We start from the raw sequence: 18,895 nt of genomic DNA on the forward strand, positions 1-18,895 counted from the left end.
TATAGTATCATCAATTGCCTTGTAGGCAAAATCATTACAATCAGTTATCTTTTTGATTGAGTCCAGAAGTACTTCAGTCACATTTGTAGGTCTGAATTCACTTAGTGAAGTACCTGATGTCTGACCAACTACTTTTACTATCTCAGTGCTTGCAGTGTTAGTAACCAATTTGCTTGTATCAACCTCCGATGGATCAGTCTGAGTTTGCATTTCTACTAGCAATGGTTTGGGTTTCTCAATGATTACCAGTTTTACTATCTCAACAAGTACTTATGCCTCTGTCGGTTTCTCTATGTTATCCATTGTTGGTATATTTGTCTCTGACAGTTTCTCTGTGCCAGTATCTACACTACCAGTATTTATTCCACTGTCCAAAGGTTGCTCTGTATGCATTGTTTTCTCTGTTGGTATTTCAACCTCTACATTTTATGTTGGTTGCTCAGCAATGTTTCTAGTATTATCATTCTTCACCTCTGTGCTATCCTTGTCCACAATAATGTTTACTTCCCGAGTATCAATATTCATTGTGAATAGAATTTCTGATTTAGGGTTAGTGTCCTCATCTGTTGTGTCAACATTTTCAGTAGCAGGTATGTCATCAGTGTTTACCGGTGAAGTAGCCAAGGGTGGTGGTAGGTTGTCAGTTATTTTTTATGTTTGGTATTCCACAAACTTTACCTTTTCCTTTGTCTCTGTCCTTTTGATATACCTTGAAGGTTTTCTTGGGTCTATTCAATTCTTCTTGTTTTTCCTTTTCTACAAAAAATATATCCCATTTATCTATTGTTTCCTCTGCAATTTCATTAACTCTTCCAGCAATTAGGCTCACATGTCAGTGACTGCTTGCAAAAACTGATCTATTAGCTTCACTAATTAGTTCATCAATCTCTTCTTTAGAGTTAACCGGATGTACAGCTAATAGTTTTTCAATCTTAAGTTTCTTATCTAACTCCATAACTGCAATCATCTTTGCATCTAACCTTCTATACAATTCATTTGGAAAATCATCTACAACTTCTATTAACACTTTCTTGTAATTGTCCAAATGTAGAATTATGTTGTTCTCAATACTTTCCTTCTCAGAATCAGTGAATGTTTTATACAGTTTACTCACATTTGCCAAGTTGTCTTCATCGGTGATTTCACTCAGTAAGTTATCCAAAGGTGGCATAACCTATTTTTGTTTCTTCTTGGGTGTCAACTTCTTTTCCAGTTGTCTTACCGCCTATTGCTTCTTTCTTGTTTTCTTTGGTGAAGGAGAGGGTACCAGTGAGGGTTTTCTCTTCCTATCAACTCTCTTGAACTCAACAGGTATTTCACTTTCAGATGATGTACCAACCGGTGAGATATGTGCCTCCGGTTGTAATCCTTCCATATCACTTTCCTTTATTCCAGTGAGCTTCATGACATTTTCTTTTATTTCCTTAACTTGTTTTGATGCATCTCTTATGTAATTTTCTCTTCTCTTCCTTTGTTTCAATGTCTGTACATTGCTTTCAATTGTTTCTGCATTACCCAAAACTTCTTCCGTTGGTTCTCTAGGTGCTTCTAATAGGGCTTTAGCATAAGTCTCAATAATATTTACATCAGCCTCATACCCTATTTCAGTTACCCATATAATTCTAGGAAGAACTGCTTCCATCAATATTTCATCCATCTTAATCACAAAGTAGATTTCCTTATCATATTTGTCTACTATACTTTGTGGTAGTCTCTCTCTTGTTTTCATTTTGGCTTGGAAGGTTTTGAAATACTTAGTTATATTGTTTTCCTTATCAGTACCCATGTTAGTGAAGGCTTCTTGCAACTGTTTGCCTACCGATATGTCATATCCAAAATCTTTCTTTCCAATACCGGGAATTTTTTTTGAGAAATACAACGTAAGACATACCAAAAGATTACCAAAACGAAATGTTCCTTTCTTATCACCTTTTATCTTTTTCAGGTTGTCTATTAATTCATCCTTTAGCCACTCACACACATCTATTTTTGCATCATTATTTACCATATCATAAGCACTTTTAATACAAAGACTAGAAACTGAATTGAGTTGGTTTGCATGTGTGGTTTTGTAACCTAAGATCATACTTATGAATCTGACATTTATATCCTTGATGTCATTTACTCTCAAGGATCTACTATCAGATGTTGCTCCTATTAAGGTCATGACTATGTTGTTAGGTACCTTCTTTGTCTTGTCTGGCCTGCTACCAATGGAGGGTAAACCTGTCACTACCCTAATTGCTTCCTTGGTGAGTTTGCAAACTTAATATAGCCAAAGAAATTCTCCATGTACCCTGCTAAGGATAATTCTCACTACCTCCTTAGGAAATTCAGGGATGTCCAAGATTTCCATAAAACCTAAGGTCTCAATAATTTTGTGCTAGGGTTTGACATTGCCATTTTCATCACAGATAACGGTTCTAAACATCTTCAATACTTCATCAGAACCTAATTCCTCAATATTGCAGTGAATCTAAATTCTAGGGTCTTCAGCATAAGCTACACCTTTAGTTAATGTGCCTATGGAATCATCTTGCCTAGCTATTTCAGGAATGATTTTGAAAACGGACCTAGGGCATTTTACAACTTCCACAATAGTAGGGTTTTCAATAAATTCTAGAGCAGAAGAGGAAGCCATTTGAAAAATACCTTAAGTTGTCTGATAAAGGTTGAGTGCTTGAAAGAAATCGCTTCACTTCTTCGCCTTGAATGCCTTTGCTCAGCTTTCGTGCTCTCTAAAAGTTTGAATGCTCGGTGAATTGAAAAAGATGGAAAAACAATGATTTATAATGTCTTTTCTTTCAACAACCGCATTAAATGCTCGTCGATTAAGTGAAACTTAACACATCTGCCAGTAGAGAAGAAATTCATCTTCACACCATCAACCGAGGGTAAACTGCATGATATTCAACTTGTTGCAATACCCCCAAAGGGTTGGTTTTTAGTTGGATGAGAATCTCCTGCCGGTGGAATAATACTTTGTTCTACCGGTGAAGGAATAGCCTCATCAACATTTTGATCTCTCATTTTAATCCACTGTTTTGAAAAAAAATTCTTTACCTCATCAACCTTCTCTTTGCCTTTCAAACTGGGTCCTTTATTATTTGTCGGTGAAGTCTTACTTCTACAAAATTTTGCAATATGTCCAATCTTGTTACAAGCATAACAAGTCACATTATTCTTTTGAATAGACATTCCATATCCTATGCCGGTTTGTGTTCTACATTGATTACATAAGTTCTCAAATCTTCCACAAACATAACATCTCACATTCATTCTGTAGTTTTCTGAATTATGACCAATTTTGTTGCATTTGGAACATTGACCGGTGGGTGTGTTATCACTGTTTTTAAAATTGGGTTCTTTCCCCATAATTGGCTATGGTTCTTTGAAAATATTCGTAGGGTGTGGCCCCAAATGCTTCAGCTTGATTCTAAACCTAGAGGGTTTAAGGTTGTTCTAAGTTTTAGGCTTTATCTTTTGTATTAGGTCCCCTGGTTTCTATTCCGTCGTTACTTTATTTCACTTAAGTCATGGGTCGCGGGGTCGTAAGAAGTGTCCCCCCTTGCTATTTACCTAGGCGGTCATGTTGATTATTTGAAAAAAATTTCGCCTTTTATTATTTCCTTCTAAAGTGCCGGGCCCAGTAAACACCGATCGACTTGGGGAAAGATCCGACGGTCGGCGCTATCTCGCAAGGGTGAGGTGCTCGCCTTTTAAGGCCGTGAAATAGCGAGGACGAATATCAGCCGTCCATGTGTCATGCGGAGAAAGTAAAGGTTGCGGCCGTCAAAGAAGGTAGGGCCCCCCTACGTGGTCTTCTCTGGCGTATTAGAGGGCAGCACGTGGCACAGGTCGCCACAGTCAGCATGTTAAGATTAAGGATCAAAAGTGGGCCCCAAAGATGAGTCAGCTCACAGGTGGAGGTGACCTGGCAGGGACAGCTCTTACAATTCATTGAGACCCCGTGGCTCCTTCCAGCGAATGAAAAGTCGACAGGTCAGCTTCGAAGATGACAGGGCGCCAGGTGTCCGTGGCGTGTCCGTGGGCCCACCTCTTCTAAAAGCTCCTAACAGGGTTTAAATGTCGATCAACTTGAGAAAGGATCCGACGGTCAGCACTATTTCGCGAGGGTTAAGTGCTCACCCTTTAAGGCTGCGAAATAGCGAGAATGAATATCAGCCGTCCATGTGTCACGACAGGGTAAGTGGAAGGCATAGCTGTCAGAGATAGCTGGAGCCCCGTGGCTTTCTTCTGGCGTATTATAAGGTAACACGTGGCACAGGCCGCCACAGTCAGCAGGACAAGGCGTTAGGTGTCCATGACGTGTCAGTGGGCCCAAAGATGAGTCGGCTCAGGTGGAAATGACCTGGCAAGGACAGCTTTTATAATTTACTGAGACCCCGTGGCTCCTTCGAGCAAATGACAAATTGACAGGTCAGCTCCGAAGGTGACAAGGCGCCAGGTATCCATGGCGTGTCCGTGGGCCCACCACCTCTGAGAGCTTCTAACAGGGTTTAAATGCTGAGCAAGTTGAGATAAGATCTAACGGCTCGCGCTATTTCGCAAGGGTAAGATGCTCACCTTTTAAGGCTGCGAAATAGCGAAAGTTAACCTGGACCGTCCACGTGTCTTGATGACACGCGGTCTAAAAGGAAGCTGTGGGTCCCTATAGTGTATGCTTGACAAATGAAAATGTGACAGGTCGGCTCCGAAGATGACGAGGAGCCAGGTGTCCATGGCGTGTCCGTGGGCCCACCATTTCTGAGATAGACCTGTCGAGACTGAAGTGGGGCCCCCATGGTTCTTCTTCCGGCAAGTGACAGAGCGACAAATCAGCACAGTGGATGACTAGATGCCAGATGTCACTGACGACACAGCGGGCCCACCATTCCTGAGGACTTTTTCGAAGGATTAAAAGGTGATCAACTTGAAAGATGATCCAACGGTCCGCGCTATTTCGCAGGGGTAAGCTGCTCACTTTTTAAGGCCGCGAAATAGCGAGAGTTAATGAGAGTCGTCCACGTGTCACGATGATGACATGGCAGAAAGGGTAAAACATGGGCCCACCACATTATAAAGAGCGACATTCAGCCAGTATCAAAAATAGAATGTGAGAGGATTTTCTAAGCCAATGGTCGGATGCCGCGTGGTATTATGCAGCCAATAAAAAGACAGGACTAGGACTAAAGACAAAGCCGTCAAAATGAAATTCACAGAGAGACACTTGCAGAAAGACTGCGACCCGTTGGAGCTAAAATATGAATTCTTGTATGAATTCGATTTTGAAGGGACGGCCGAAGCATGCGGAATCAATGTTATAGTTAAGGCCCAGAGTACAAGCATTTGATTTCCTAACAACCAAGTAAGGATACCTTTTAAAAGGATTTTTGCAGAGGAAGCAAACGCAGAGTTATCTTTTACAAATACAGAGAAGGCAAACTGGTTGCAGAGCGAATTTCTTCAAGCAAGCATCAGGTTTTTTCTTATTTTGCAGCCATTTTTGTGTTGTAATAAGTGAAATTGTTCTCGTATAACAGAAGTGTTTTAAGAAGTGATATTCCTCTGGTTGTATTTCAAATGGCACCTAAAAGGGAATTTTCTGGTAAAGTTGATTATCTGGAAAGAAGTGTATGTGATGACTTTTTAGAGCAGTTGACGCTGTCAACTAACCAGGCGTCTAAGGCCAAAGAGTTAGTACCCAGGGCTCCCCGACTGAAAATTGGAGAAGGATTATATGACAAGGGTAATTGGTTAAGAGACCCACAGGTTGGATTGTCTGGGTTGGGGTTATTTAGAATCGGATTTGGGACGAGGAATTCTCCTGCTCCTCAAAATAGCATTTGGGAATTAGATGTTGGGAAGTTGGTGGTCCCAGGGGTGTTCATGGATACAGATTTGTTAACCCAAATGGCATTGAATTATGATTCAGTTACAAGGTGTATCCAGGATGTAAATGGAAAAACCCTCGTGGAGATTAATGCAGAAGAGTTGAGAAAAGCGTTTGGGCTCAGTGAGTTCACCAATTTCTTGGAACCTATAAACTTCACACAATTAGCTCAGGTGTACAGGGCACAGAGGACTCATCTCAGGAATGGGCCTCTCAAAAAACTTTTTCTGAAAGTGGGAGGGTTAGCAGTTGTAGGGCCCAATACACAAGAGCCTTTTTCACTAAGTATGTTTACCTTGAGGGCAAAAGGGATGTACTGGGCACTTTGCCAAGTTCTAGGAGAGGATGCCGAATCTAATATGCCAAATCATTATTTGTTAATGATTGTTCAAATTCTGAATCCTTCTCTTGCTATTACATTTGATTATGCTTCCTATATTGTTGATGCTATCCATGGAGGATTGATAGGGATAAAGAATGGAAAGGTGGATAGGCCATTTGGGTGGTATTCACTATTGATGCACCTCTTCCTCTTCAAAGGTGGAGATTATTTCGCCAGTGGAATGGACCTGGTAAAAGAAAAGGAGGGAGAAAAGATGCCGGTACAATTATGGAGTACTGTATTGTCATGGGATAGAGAAGATGCAAGTTTTCTAAAGTTTGATAAATATTTTGCATCCAAGATAAGGACTCTCCTTTTCTCTGACAATCCAAGAGTCCCCAAGGTTCTTCTGGAATTCTTAAGACCAAAAGAATTCGCAGAGAGTATCAAGATAGTTCATAACTGGGGTGATATGTACTTGTATCCAGTTTCCACAGTTTTTAGAGTCTTTGGTTTCAGAGGCACCCCATTTTTGTTACCATACCAGGTCCCCCTCAAAGTGGGAATAGCTGAGATTCTCAGACAAATTGGTGACTTGCAAGAGGCAGAGTTAACAGGCAGAGGTAAAGGGACTATTTTCCCTACAGCTATAGTAGCCCACCAATTTATAATCACCAAGGGAGGCTGGAAATGTTTTGAGATTTCCTCAAACCCTACCATTTGTCTACTGCAGTGTCTAGATGTGATGATCCGGAGGACTTCTACAATGGTGTATTCCGGAAGAAAGTAGCATGCAGAGGTAGGCCTCATCAATTCCACTTTCTTGAAGACCTCATCAGGAATGAATTTGATTTGGATGAACAAGAGTTAAGGAAGGAAAAGTGGGTGGCTTACAGGAAGGCCCTGGATTTTGTGCATCAATTTGATGCTAGCTATGACCCGTTTTCTAGCTTCTTCCCATTGGAAGAAAAGATAAAATTTTTGATTATTTGTTTTGAGAATGTGATGCAGACAATAAAGGAGAAAAGGGAAGTTGTAATTAAAAACAACCCTAAGAAAGCAAGAATGATTTTGGGGAAATCAGCTCCTACTAAAGCCATCCCTCCTGGTGATTACACCCTGCATAAGAAAGCAGGTTACAGTGTGTTGGTGTCTGCAACAAGGGAACCCTCTTCATCTAAAGGGAAGAGGAAAGCACATGAAGTCATTGACATCCAAGATAGCCCAAAGAAGCAGAGTGTGGGGAAGGAAGTGCAATTAGATACACCCTTATATTCCCCATCCCAATCCCCTCTCCACATTGGAGATGAACAAGCAACAACTGAATACCTCTCTCAGTTGGGCAGCTTGGGGGAGATTGCGTATACATATGAGGAAGTGGAAGAAGGGATGCCAGAGGAGCCCATTGAAGCACAAATGGACATCACTTCAACTGAACTCAAAGGCCAGGAGTGGGATCTTGAGATAAAGAAGGCCACTAGTGCCTTTCTAGCGGATGATAGTTTTGTCACATCTGAAGCATTCGTGCAATTTATCTGGAAACAACATATAGATAAGTATAATGCTAGATGTGAAACAAGAAAGGCAGAACAACCTGATAAAGATCCAGCCTCAGTGGAGGAAGAAATAAAACAGGAGATGATGGAAGAATTCAAAACCATCACTCCTGAACAGGGAAGAGATTTAGTAGCACAAGCTGGAGTGCTCATTCTACCAGAATGGAATATTGCTGATGCTCTGGTGCTGGATGCAGTGAGAAAAGAAACCAAACCCATGGAAGGGGTTACATTCAGTAAAGACAATGCTGCTCTAGTCATGTGGTCCCTTAAGAGAAATGAGGACAAGAAGGGTAAAGACACCACAGGGACAAGTCACATTGGTGGATTAATGGTCAAGAGAGTAGAGAGTACAGGGGTAGTAGAGGCTGCTAGCACAGTGTTGGAGACTGCCAAATTTAGTGTTGCAGTAGCTGAGAAGGATGCTAAAGAAAAGGAAGCCCTCCAGCTCAAATTGGAAACAGTCTTGAAGGCTTATGACAGTGCCAAGGAGGAAATAAGAGGCAAGGAGAGTATTATTGCCAAATTGCAGAGCCAGTTAGCAGGACAACGTCCACAAGGTGAGTCTTCAACATTAATGATCACCTCTTCTCCTGCAAGACCTCCACCTACTAGCCCCATTATTGAGCTCCCACCATCTCCTGCACCTTCCAGCTCTCAGATGATAGAGATAACTCCCCAAGAATTGGAGAGTCTTAAGCAAACTCAGGCCTATTGTGCAGGGAAGTATGAAGAAAAGATCAAGGCCACAGTCTCCAGTTTTGCAAACACTATAAATGCTTCACTCCTTCACAATAGTGTAGGAAAAGTCATGGAGATATGGACTGAGTTGAGAAGAGATAAGGCCATCTTGACACCCATTTTTGACAGATGGAGGCCTAGGGAGCAGGATTTGGAGTTCATGTGTGTTTCCAGTGATGAAGCAAGGGCCAATCCCATTATAAAGGCTACTTCTGATGTTGCTAAAGTTTTAATGCAATTAGCTGCAGATGTAGACAATATGGACAGGAAGGTCAATTTGTGCAAAAAGGAATACACTGATCAAGTTTTTGAGTTGCTTCTAGGAATTTTTGCCAATCCAGACCAGCTGAAAGACAAGCAGGTATGGCTTAGAGAGATGGATGCCAAGTTGTCAGCAAGGGTCAAAGGAATCATTGATCTCGATGACACCTCATTCTTTGTTCTAACCATACAGGAAATAGAAAGAATTAAATCACACTACAGTTTTCTTAACTCAGAAGTCAACAAACTGAGGAATTCTTGGAAAGGGTTGACTAAAGTTAAAAGTGATGTGATTAATTTTGTATGGCCGACCGAGGAGACGTATAGTGAGTGGGAAGTTAAATATTCCACTCGAGATCCGGAGCAGTTAGAGAGCGCCCCTGAAGAGCCAGAAGAGGTTGCAACTGAACAACCCGTCCAACAGACTGTTGAAGAAGCTGAAAAGAGCGCATAACTGAAATTGTAACTTCTTCAATTTTTGAAGTAATTGTAACAAACTTTCCTCAAGAAGTCCTAAGCTTTGTGCATCCATATTGTTATAAATGGATACCAGGACTAGAGAGAAAGGGATCACAAAAATTTTGTAAGAAAACGCTGCAGAAATATTATCTGAGCTTTTCCAAAGATTAATGGAGAATCAGACTTTTGTAAGATCTTTTCAAATGAATATCAATATACAGGCCGTCAGTTTGGAATGAAAGCTTTGTGTCGTCTTCAATCTTGTCCTTGAGTTTATTTACTTTTTTTCATTCAGAATAGTCTAGGATTTTTCTGTTTGAATGAAATTGTAAGGCAATCTCAGTATGGGTGTTTCTAGCTTTTCTCTTTAGGAGGGAAATTAAACATGCATGACCACTCTACCAGTAAATACTTTAGGAGAAGCTTTGAATTTTGAGGGCCATAGTTTATTTTGAAGTGATTAAATTCTTGTTGATGTTAGGCATCTGCAAGGATAAATGGAAACCAAGTTGATGGGAAGTATAGAGATATTTTGTTTCAGGAGTTTTATTTGAGTTTGAGTGACTCTGTAGCCTTGGATAAAGCACTGGTATTAATCGAAGGCTGTTTATTGCATACTTTGTTGATCAAATATGTTGAAGTTGAGTATTGTTTCATGCTTTGTTTTCAATTGTTTTTTCAAGGTGAATGAATCCACTGGTTTCTGGACTGGTTTGCTGTGGATTTGTTGCTTAAGAGTGTGGAGTTAATTCACAGAAGGTATACCCACCTGGGCTCAAAGAAAGGTCCGAAGTGTAGAAGGTCTAACCAAACCTTGTCATATGTTGTCTCTAGAATCCCTTTATCCTTAATGTCTCCTCGGCACTCATTTTAGATTGTATTATTTTAAGGGCATTGAAGGGAAATCAGATTTTGAGAACAACAGGGTGCATTAATGTTCTGATTGTTTCTAGATCTACATTGATTTTCTCTATGATCATACTTGTTATAGTTAAAGCATTTCCCATTAAATTTGTAAGCATTAGGTTGTCTTACCGGTTTACTATGATCATGATTGTTTGCAGTATCGAAACTTTCACCAACTTCAAATCCAATTCCATTAGTATCTCCATTAGGTTTCTGACTTTTCAACATATCATCAAGTTCTTATGAACTTTTCTTGAATTTCTCTTTATGTTGATTTGCAGTAGCCAACTCATTTCCTAGAATTCACATTTGTCTCATAAGTTCAATTTTATCATGTTGCATGTGAATCAGATCTGTCTTTAACATATCATTTTCATAACTGAGTCTTAGATTTTCATTACCAGCATCATTGAGTCTCCTAGTCAAGTCATCTTCATTCTTCTTTATGTCTTCAATGTCTTTACAAAATCTCATAGTCATGTCTTGCATTTCATTCCTCATAGTACTGTTTTCTTGCCTCATCTTGTTCACCAGATCATTAAGAGTTTCATTTTCATCATCATCACTTTTCATCTTCTCATGAAGTTCTTTTGTCTTATTTCTAGCAATAGTAAGATTCTCCTGAAGTCCTTGAATGAATTCCTGTGCAGTCCTCATATCATCTTCAAGTTTGATATTCTTCAACTTCTCTGAATCATAGTCTACAAGAGCTCCTTCCAATTTCTTTCTTAAGTTCTCCATCTGTACCGGTGTCAGAATATTCCTCAAGCTAATAGGCTTTTGAAAATAGAGGACCAATCTCTGATACCAATTGTTAGGATTGATGACAGTCCCAAAGATACTGAGAGGGGGGGGGGGTGAATCAGTATCTAACCAGTTTTCAGAATATTTGACTTTATTAAGTATTTTGCATTCCAAAACAATGTACCAATAAATAAGAATTAATGCAGTAAACAGGAACAATAATGACAGCATAGAAAACACACCATAACACAAGATGTTTAACGAGGAAACCCGGTGTGGGAAAAACCTCGGTGGGATTTGTGACCCACAATATTCACTCACTGGCCAATGAATGGATATTACTTACAATGTGGTCCCTGCACATGCAAGAAGGCCAATTGCCTAGAGCTCACTACTCAATCTACAAAATGGAAGTCTCACTGACTTACAAAATGGATTATGAAAATCCAATACAATGTACTGCTTCAAATCAGCATGAACTATGCCAGGTTCAGTACCGGTTTAAGCTCATACTATAACCATAAACCTTATACAAAATTTGTCCTATGCATTCACATATGTCTCATCTTCTATTTCCTTTCTACTATCCTTATTACAAAATGATTTACACGATCTCATACATATATGAGTCTATTACAATATGTCATGCCAACTTTACAAAAAGATATTTATAATTAAATGCAATAAACAAAAGTTTATTCTTGTCGGCTAGAGTGTCGGTATGCATTGTTACCGCTGTCGATGAAGTGTCTGTCAGTGTCGGTGCCAGTGCTTGTCGGTGGTTTACCAAATGAATGCCACAAGGTTGCCTGAACGTTTCCACAAGGTTGCCATCAATGACAACACCTTCAATTCTCATTAGAGTGTAGAATGCCAACATATATCATTTAAGAAAGAGTATTAAAAAATATGTTTGTAATTATATCTTATAAAAAGTAGCAAAGAGGGGATCTTTTATAAAAATAATGAGATGTAAAGTTTGATTATGGAAAAGTAAATGAAATATAGAAAATTAGAATGTGAAAATTTGGTTTATAAAGAGTAATATATATCATTTAAGAAAGAGTATTAAAAAAATATGTTTGTAATTATATCTTATAAAAAGTAGAAAAGAGGGGATCTTTTATAAAAATAATGAGATATAAAGTTTGATTATAGAAAAGTGTATGAAAAGAATGTAAATTATGAGTTCTATTCTCTTTAAATGCATAGAGATTTTGTTTTGCCTCTGGTTTTGCATAATGCCTAGCGAATCGGCATTGTATTTGATATTTAAGTTCCCATTCTTTTGTTTTTAGATTTGTCATGGAACTCTTTAGATTTTTTTTTGAATTTATTTTAAATTTAATAATATTATTGCATTGTCGAAAATGCTTTATATTTGGCTAGCTAATGTCTGTTTATTATGTGGAATGAGAGAGAATGAGTTAGTGCAGTATCATAATTTGTTTTTTCAGAGGATATTTTGTTATATTTTTCATTATCTTGGAGTTAATTTGAAAAGCAAATGGTTAGAATTCATATTAAAATGTATATATAGAGTTTCTCTTTATGCATCTTCAACACAAAACACAATTGTAACAACCAAGAGCATATTTGAACTAGAATCCATCTGAATAACTAGATTTGACATCAATAACAACCATACAAATTCATATTTCCAACAAAATAAAAAATTTAAAAAATAAAATCCAAAAGATCTAATTCTATATAACTTCCTTGAAAGTGAAGGCATCATTGCTTGGCTTAAGAGTCAAGAGAGATGTTTTTGGGCCCATACAACCAAATACCATGTACCAATTCATGAAACTAAAAAGCTTTGTTTTTCCTTGTTTGGTGGGTCACACGTTTGACACCATCCCTCCATTCAATTACCCCCCAAAAAAGGGTCCATATAGTCCAAAACTCCATGTGGACAACAAATCCCCTTTCCAAGTGGCCACGAGGGTGCCACTAGAAACTCCCTTGCTAGTCAATTTGTGTACTAGCTATTTATAATTGCAAAGGAAATTATAAAACATTAAATAATTTAAAAGAAAAAAGGAAAAACTCTCATTAAGCCACGTGGGCCATGCAAGACAATACTCACGTTCCTTCTACTTAGCCATAAATATGGAATTTTTTATGTGAATAGGGTCAAATGATCTTCTTTTTAAGCTAAACAAAAGGACCACTTTTAGTGGATGATATATATTACTCTAATACTTATTCCACTAATGTTTATTATGGATTTTCAAATGAAAAAGCAAAGAAGATAGCATATGCAGTTCATGTTCCCTAATTACTTGTTAGAGTTAAGCAAAAGTCTTGGTTATATAATCATAAGTCTTGTTATATAATTCTTGCCGGTCTGACTTGCACATGGAGGGAGGGAGCACTATTATTGTATTCACTGGACAAATAGGCAAGGGAAACACTTCTCTGTGCCCTACTAACCATATGCCAACTCAACACATTAGGAAACATAATCACCATTTCATTTTTTAAGCATTGTTTTTCAAAACTTTATTGATTATTGTTACTTTGTCTTTATTTTTAAAAGCATGTATATAACATATCCATTCAAAAGAGTGTGAATAATCATCCTAAAACATGCACATAATTCTCCACCTTTCCATATAAAATGAACAAAGCATTTTGCTCACCGTCATCCCCTCAACCATGTTCATTTGCATTTTTTTCACATTTTAAAAGAGAGATAAATGGATCCTAGCATATGGCAAAGCTTCTAAATCAATATATATATATAAATATAATATTAAATTTGCTGTTTAGAGACTCTTTTTAATGTAAGTATGAAATTTTCTTTTATGACTTTAGAAAGGTTATATAATTATTCAAATGTATTTTTTTAAAATGTATTTTTTTTTAATTTCATAAATGTTATTAGTGTATTTATTTATGATATTACATATTATTTGATAAATATAAATTGTAAGTGAGATAATTTTTTATGTGAATATATAGTAAATATATTTTTATAATAAACATAAATATTTAGAATATAAGGTGGAGAACGCCTAATCTCAACATTATCTTACTTGTTTTATACTTAGTAAGAGAAAAAGAGAAAACCAACATCAATGAAGTAGTCACTAAATGAAAATGCATTCATAGTCACATTGCATCAACTAAACTTCTCTATGCTCGTAGACTTTATCAAAGCCTTTGCAATAGTCACCAAAGTGATCATCATCTCAGTTAAGCCACTCTCATCCTCCATCATGACATGTACAAAGTGAAATAACTTCATCCAAACATGAAAGATAAGATCCTAGTCATATTGATGACAGGCTAGTGTATCCTACTTCAACTAGCATATGAACACAAACACTAAATCCATAACCCCTTTGAAATAGATTTAAGTAACCACCACTTACTTTGCCTTTGTGATCAAAACAAACACCACAACCTATCTCTCATCATCTTATAGATCACACCAAAAAATAGGATTAAAAAAATACCCACAAATAGACTTTATATTATTTGCATATCTAACCCAATCTACAACCACAAGTCCCAGTGCATCCACTATCCTACACAATGACCACCATCTATCTCTCTTCATCTTATAGATTACACAAAAAAATAGGATAAAAAAATACCCACAAATAGACTTTATATTATTTGCATATCTAACCCAATCTACAAACCATATCCACTATCCTACACAATGAATCTATCTCTCATCATCTTACTAATCACGCCAAAAAATAGGATAAAAAAATACCTAGAAATAGACTTTATATTATTTGCATATCTAACCCAACCTACAACCACAAGTCCCATTGTATCCACTATCCTAGACACGATAAATTCACTCCGAGTAAGATCCCAGTCTTATACCTTATAATGTTAGAGACTTAAATCCCAATGAACTAATTAAGAACCTTTTTTAATTATATTTTACAATAAAAACAGCCTAATACACCATAGAGCCACCAAATTATTGTGCAATGACTGCTATATCTATCAAATCCGTGAAGGCAGTTGAGTCCAACTTGGAGAGACAAAACATATTATCACAATAAACCCGAGTATAAACTCGTGTCTCCAATTTAAAAATAGCTAAAGAAAAGCTTAAATAAACTTCCCCGCCCAAATCCGTGAAGCTGGGCGGTCCATGTGGAGAGTGAAGGCAAAGAACACGTTTCCAACTGGCAATGGCGTTTAAATCCCAACCATTCGTTTTGTTATTGCCCCGCCCAAAATAAAACAAATTAGGCAGATAAAAATATCTGCAAAGCGACAGTGGAGGCATGCACGTAAACTTCACATGTTTGGCTGCCCCAATTCAAAAGGGGCCACTTCCCAGTCTAGCTAGTACATGTTGAGTAAAGATAGCGCGTGGTCACATGGCCAAGGGGACCGCGAAAACTTGAAATCTCTTTAATATCCATGTGCCCCCATGTGCCTTCACTTAGCCTCTCACTAACTCGCTACGTGTCACTTCCACAACGGCGCGCTTTCGCTCCAAGATATTTGGAGCGTCGATGAGATAACTTCCAAAAGTTGAGGCATTTCTGTTAGATGGCATGCATGCTGCCAGCCTGACCTGAGCTGGCATCTGCCAGTTTGGAGGAGGAATTTTGCCTTTAAATTCAAGCCCTTATTTCGATTCTCACAAAATTTTATACTTATCTCCAGCTTCTAAATTCCCTGACAAAATTTGAAGAAATATAGAGAGGATGTCTCTGACTGTAGAAAAATTCAGGGCCAAACTTAAGAATCGCGCAGTGAGAAGAGCTCGGAGCTTTCGCAGAAAGATGCTGAAAAGGTCCGATGTTTGGCGGTCCGCTAAATTTAGGCCTAGGCTGAGGGCTCTGCAGAAGCTTGTTCCCGGCGGGACAAATTTGGCGAAGGCGGAAGTCCTGTTTAGCGAGACGGCAGAATACATTATGTCGCTGAAACGGCAGGTGTTTTTCCTTCAGACTTTGACGGATTTGTATGTGAACAGTGGAGCGGCTGGTCGTATGCTTCGATCTCAGGAGCATTCTGTTGCTGTGGATAAAGATGGACATTGTAACTAAAAATTTAGGGAGAAAGCTTTTTTATGTTAATTATTTTTGTGTAGTGAGGCTCCAAATTTTTTATTTTTTCCTCTTTCTTTGTTCAGAGATCCTCTTTAAATGTCCAAGAAATCAGCATCTGTATTTGGAATGTAAATTATGAGTTCTGTTCTATTTAAATGCATAGAGAGATTTTTTTGCCTCTCTGGTTTTGCATAATGCCTGGCGAATCGGCATTGTATTTGAAATTTAAGTTCCCGTTCTTTTGTTTTTAGATTTGTCATGGAACTCTCCAGATTTGTTTTTGGAATTTATTTAAATTTAATAATATTATTGCACTGTCAAAAATACTTTATATTTGGCTGGCCAATATGTGTTTATTGTGTGGGATGTGAGAGAATGAGTTGACACAGTTCTGTTATGTTGGAGTTAATTTGAGTTAATTTGAAAAGCAAACAGTTAGAATTCATATTAAAATGTATATATAGAATTTCTCTTTATGTATCTCTATGATGATTTTACCGTAAGTGATTTCCTAAAACACGTCATTAAAAAATGTATGAAAAAGATGAAAATGGTGAGATCTGTTCAGGTACTTTGCCTGCCATGTAAAGAATTAGGATATGACTGTAATGAGTTTCAGTTTAGGAATCAAGATGGCAAATTTAGGGGTTAATGACCAAAGGGATTAGAATATGGGTGTAATGGTTTGATCTTATTTATAATTAGGTTATTTAGAATCTAATATAATTAGAATATAAAAAATTTGGTTTATACAGAGTAATATATCATTTAAGAATGAAGTATTTACAAAATATGTTTGTAATTATATCTTCTAAAAAGTAGAAAAGAGAAGGGGTCTTTTATAAAAATAATGAGATATAAAGTTTGATTATAGAAAAGTGTATGAAATTATGTCTCATAAAAAGTGAAAAAGGAGAAGGTAGTAATGCAAAGTTTGATTATAGAGATGTGAAAGGTCTACAATTATGCAAAGTAAAAATTTGACTAATCAAAGGTTTCTAATCATGTAAAATAAAGTTTGACTAATAAGATGTTAAAGGTTTCTCATTGTACAAAATAAATACTTGACTTAGAGATAGTTTGATATATCCTCCTCTCAAAGTGAGAATGATTAGACCTCTAATCATTTAAAATAAAGATTTGATTGCTTTTATGATGGGGATGATTGCCTCCCCCAATTGATTGCATACAATGAATTAAAATAAATAAACCTGATAAATCATATAACATTGTGAAAGATAATGTTAGATAATAAGCATGTCAACATCTAGAAGTTGAAGATAACTCTTGAAGACATGTGTGATAATGGTGTTCCTAGATGCAAATGATAAAATAAGAATATTAAAGCATGAAAAATAAAGAAAATTTATCATCATATGATAATTATGTAAACATGTGGATAGGAGACAAACACCACTCTAGACATGTGTAAAAGATTGCTCTCAATTGAAGAAAATGATAAGATAATGATGACCTTAAAAGCTAGACATGGATTGTGGAAACACCGATAGAGAGTGAAAGATGTGGATATGATAAGATTATAGCACATGCAAAAAGATGAGGGTATGATTAGGGTCATAAACATGGAAGAAATGATATGTGATGTAACTATGATAAGGATCATAAAATGGAATCACAAGATATAGACATGATAAGGACCATAATATGTTATCATAAGATCTAAGTGTGATAAAATTAAAATATATAATCATGATTTTGATCATCGAAACATAAGATGTGATCATGATAATAAGCATAGACATGTATTTTCATAATATAGATAAGAGTAAATATGTAATCATTATAAAGATGAGCGTAATATAACATGGAAGTAGCATCATAATTGTGGAACACAATTAACATGGCCATGTCCCGAATCATGTAGCATAATGAAATAACAAGAAGCATGTGATAAACACGGTAGTTATGTGGAACATAAAAAGAGAGCATGCAAAGTAGCAAGGGAATATGTGAAATTATATATGGAAAAGATAGAGAGCTCATCATGACACATAAAAAATTAGTAATATAGGGAAGATGCCTTCAAGTGAGGAAATAAAGTATAAATCATAATATAGAAGGTGCAACAAGAATAGTAGATGGACAAAAAATAACAATCATCATACACGAAAAAAGGACAAATTGTAATCACACATATAAAAAGTAAAATTTGATATAATTATATAAATAAAGCACAAAAATACTCAATGTCTCATGGAACATATCTAAGAGAATCCTCCTCCCGAAAGTAACTAGCTTCACAATCTTCATCCTCATGTTCACATTTTTTTTCTTCAAACACATGCTTCCTCTTGATAGGAGTTGGTGATGAACACATTGTAATAGACAAAATTGTAAGAACTTTATTTACCCATTTCTTTACATATGGCCCAATAGAAATATCTTTCACTTATTGAACCACAATATTTTTCTTTAGAATATATTGAAGTAGTCTAATATTGTAAAGTATGTTTATGATGCTTATGTGCTAGCTTAACTTTAGATTTAGATATTTCATTTATTACTCTAATATCTTTTGATATACATCATAAAATTATTCCTCTTTTATACTTGAGGTTCCTTAGGGGTGTGTGTATGCAAGTAGTCAAAGTAAAATGACTCATCTTAGTAAGATGCTCATATGAATGTCATGTGCAATATTTACAATTCTATCTTTATGGAAATATTAAACATGTTGATTAGAATATTTAAGGGATAACCTACAATGTTCAATCCATAATTGTCTACTAATTAGTATGAAAAAATTATCTCTATCAATAATAACATGAAATAATGTGTATTCCTTTTTAGGACCCACCTTATGAGTTAAATTGACACAACCAAAATTCTAAATCAATATTCTTCTAGCCATCTTCAAAGATACTCCTAAATAAGCATAATAATTTGTCTTCAAGCATTCATTATCTAAAAATTACCTAGTACATATATTGAATTGATTTATAATATCCGTGAGAATGTC

The 18,895-nt window shown here is 36.7% G+C and overlaps 1 protein-coding gene across 1 annotated transcript; it reads left to right on the forward strand.

The window, feature by feature from the left end:
• The first annotated feature begins 15,472 nt into the window (after window positions 1-15,472).
• On the forward strand, window positions 15,473-16,139 carry LOC131068596 (uncharacterized). The gene has a single exon (XM_058003825.2). It carries the CDS (start codon window positions 15,571-15,573, stop codon window positions 15,910-15,912), a length of 342 nt encoding a protein of 113 aa, XP_057859808.1. The 5' UTR covers window positions 15,473-15,570; the 3' UTR covers window positions 15,913-16,139.
• The last annotated feature ends 2,756 nt before the right edge of the window (window positions 16,140-18,895 follow it).

The sequence above is a fragment of the Cryptomeria japonica genome, chromosome 3, assembly GCF_030272615.1.
Source record: "Cryptomeria japonica chromosome 3, Sugi_1.0, whole genome shotgun sequence".
NCBI classification, from domain to species: Eukaryota; Viridiplantae; Streptophyta; class Pinopsida; order Cupressales; family Cupressaceae; genus Cryptomeria; species Cryptomeria japonica.

Excerpts from the sequence above, each read along its gene's own strand:
- LOC131068596 (XM_058003825.2), top strand. The coding sequence starts at position 15,571 with ATGTCTCTGACTGTAGAAAAATTCAGGGCCAAACTTAAGAATCGCGCA.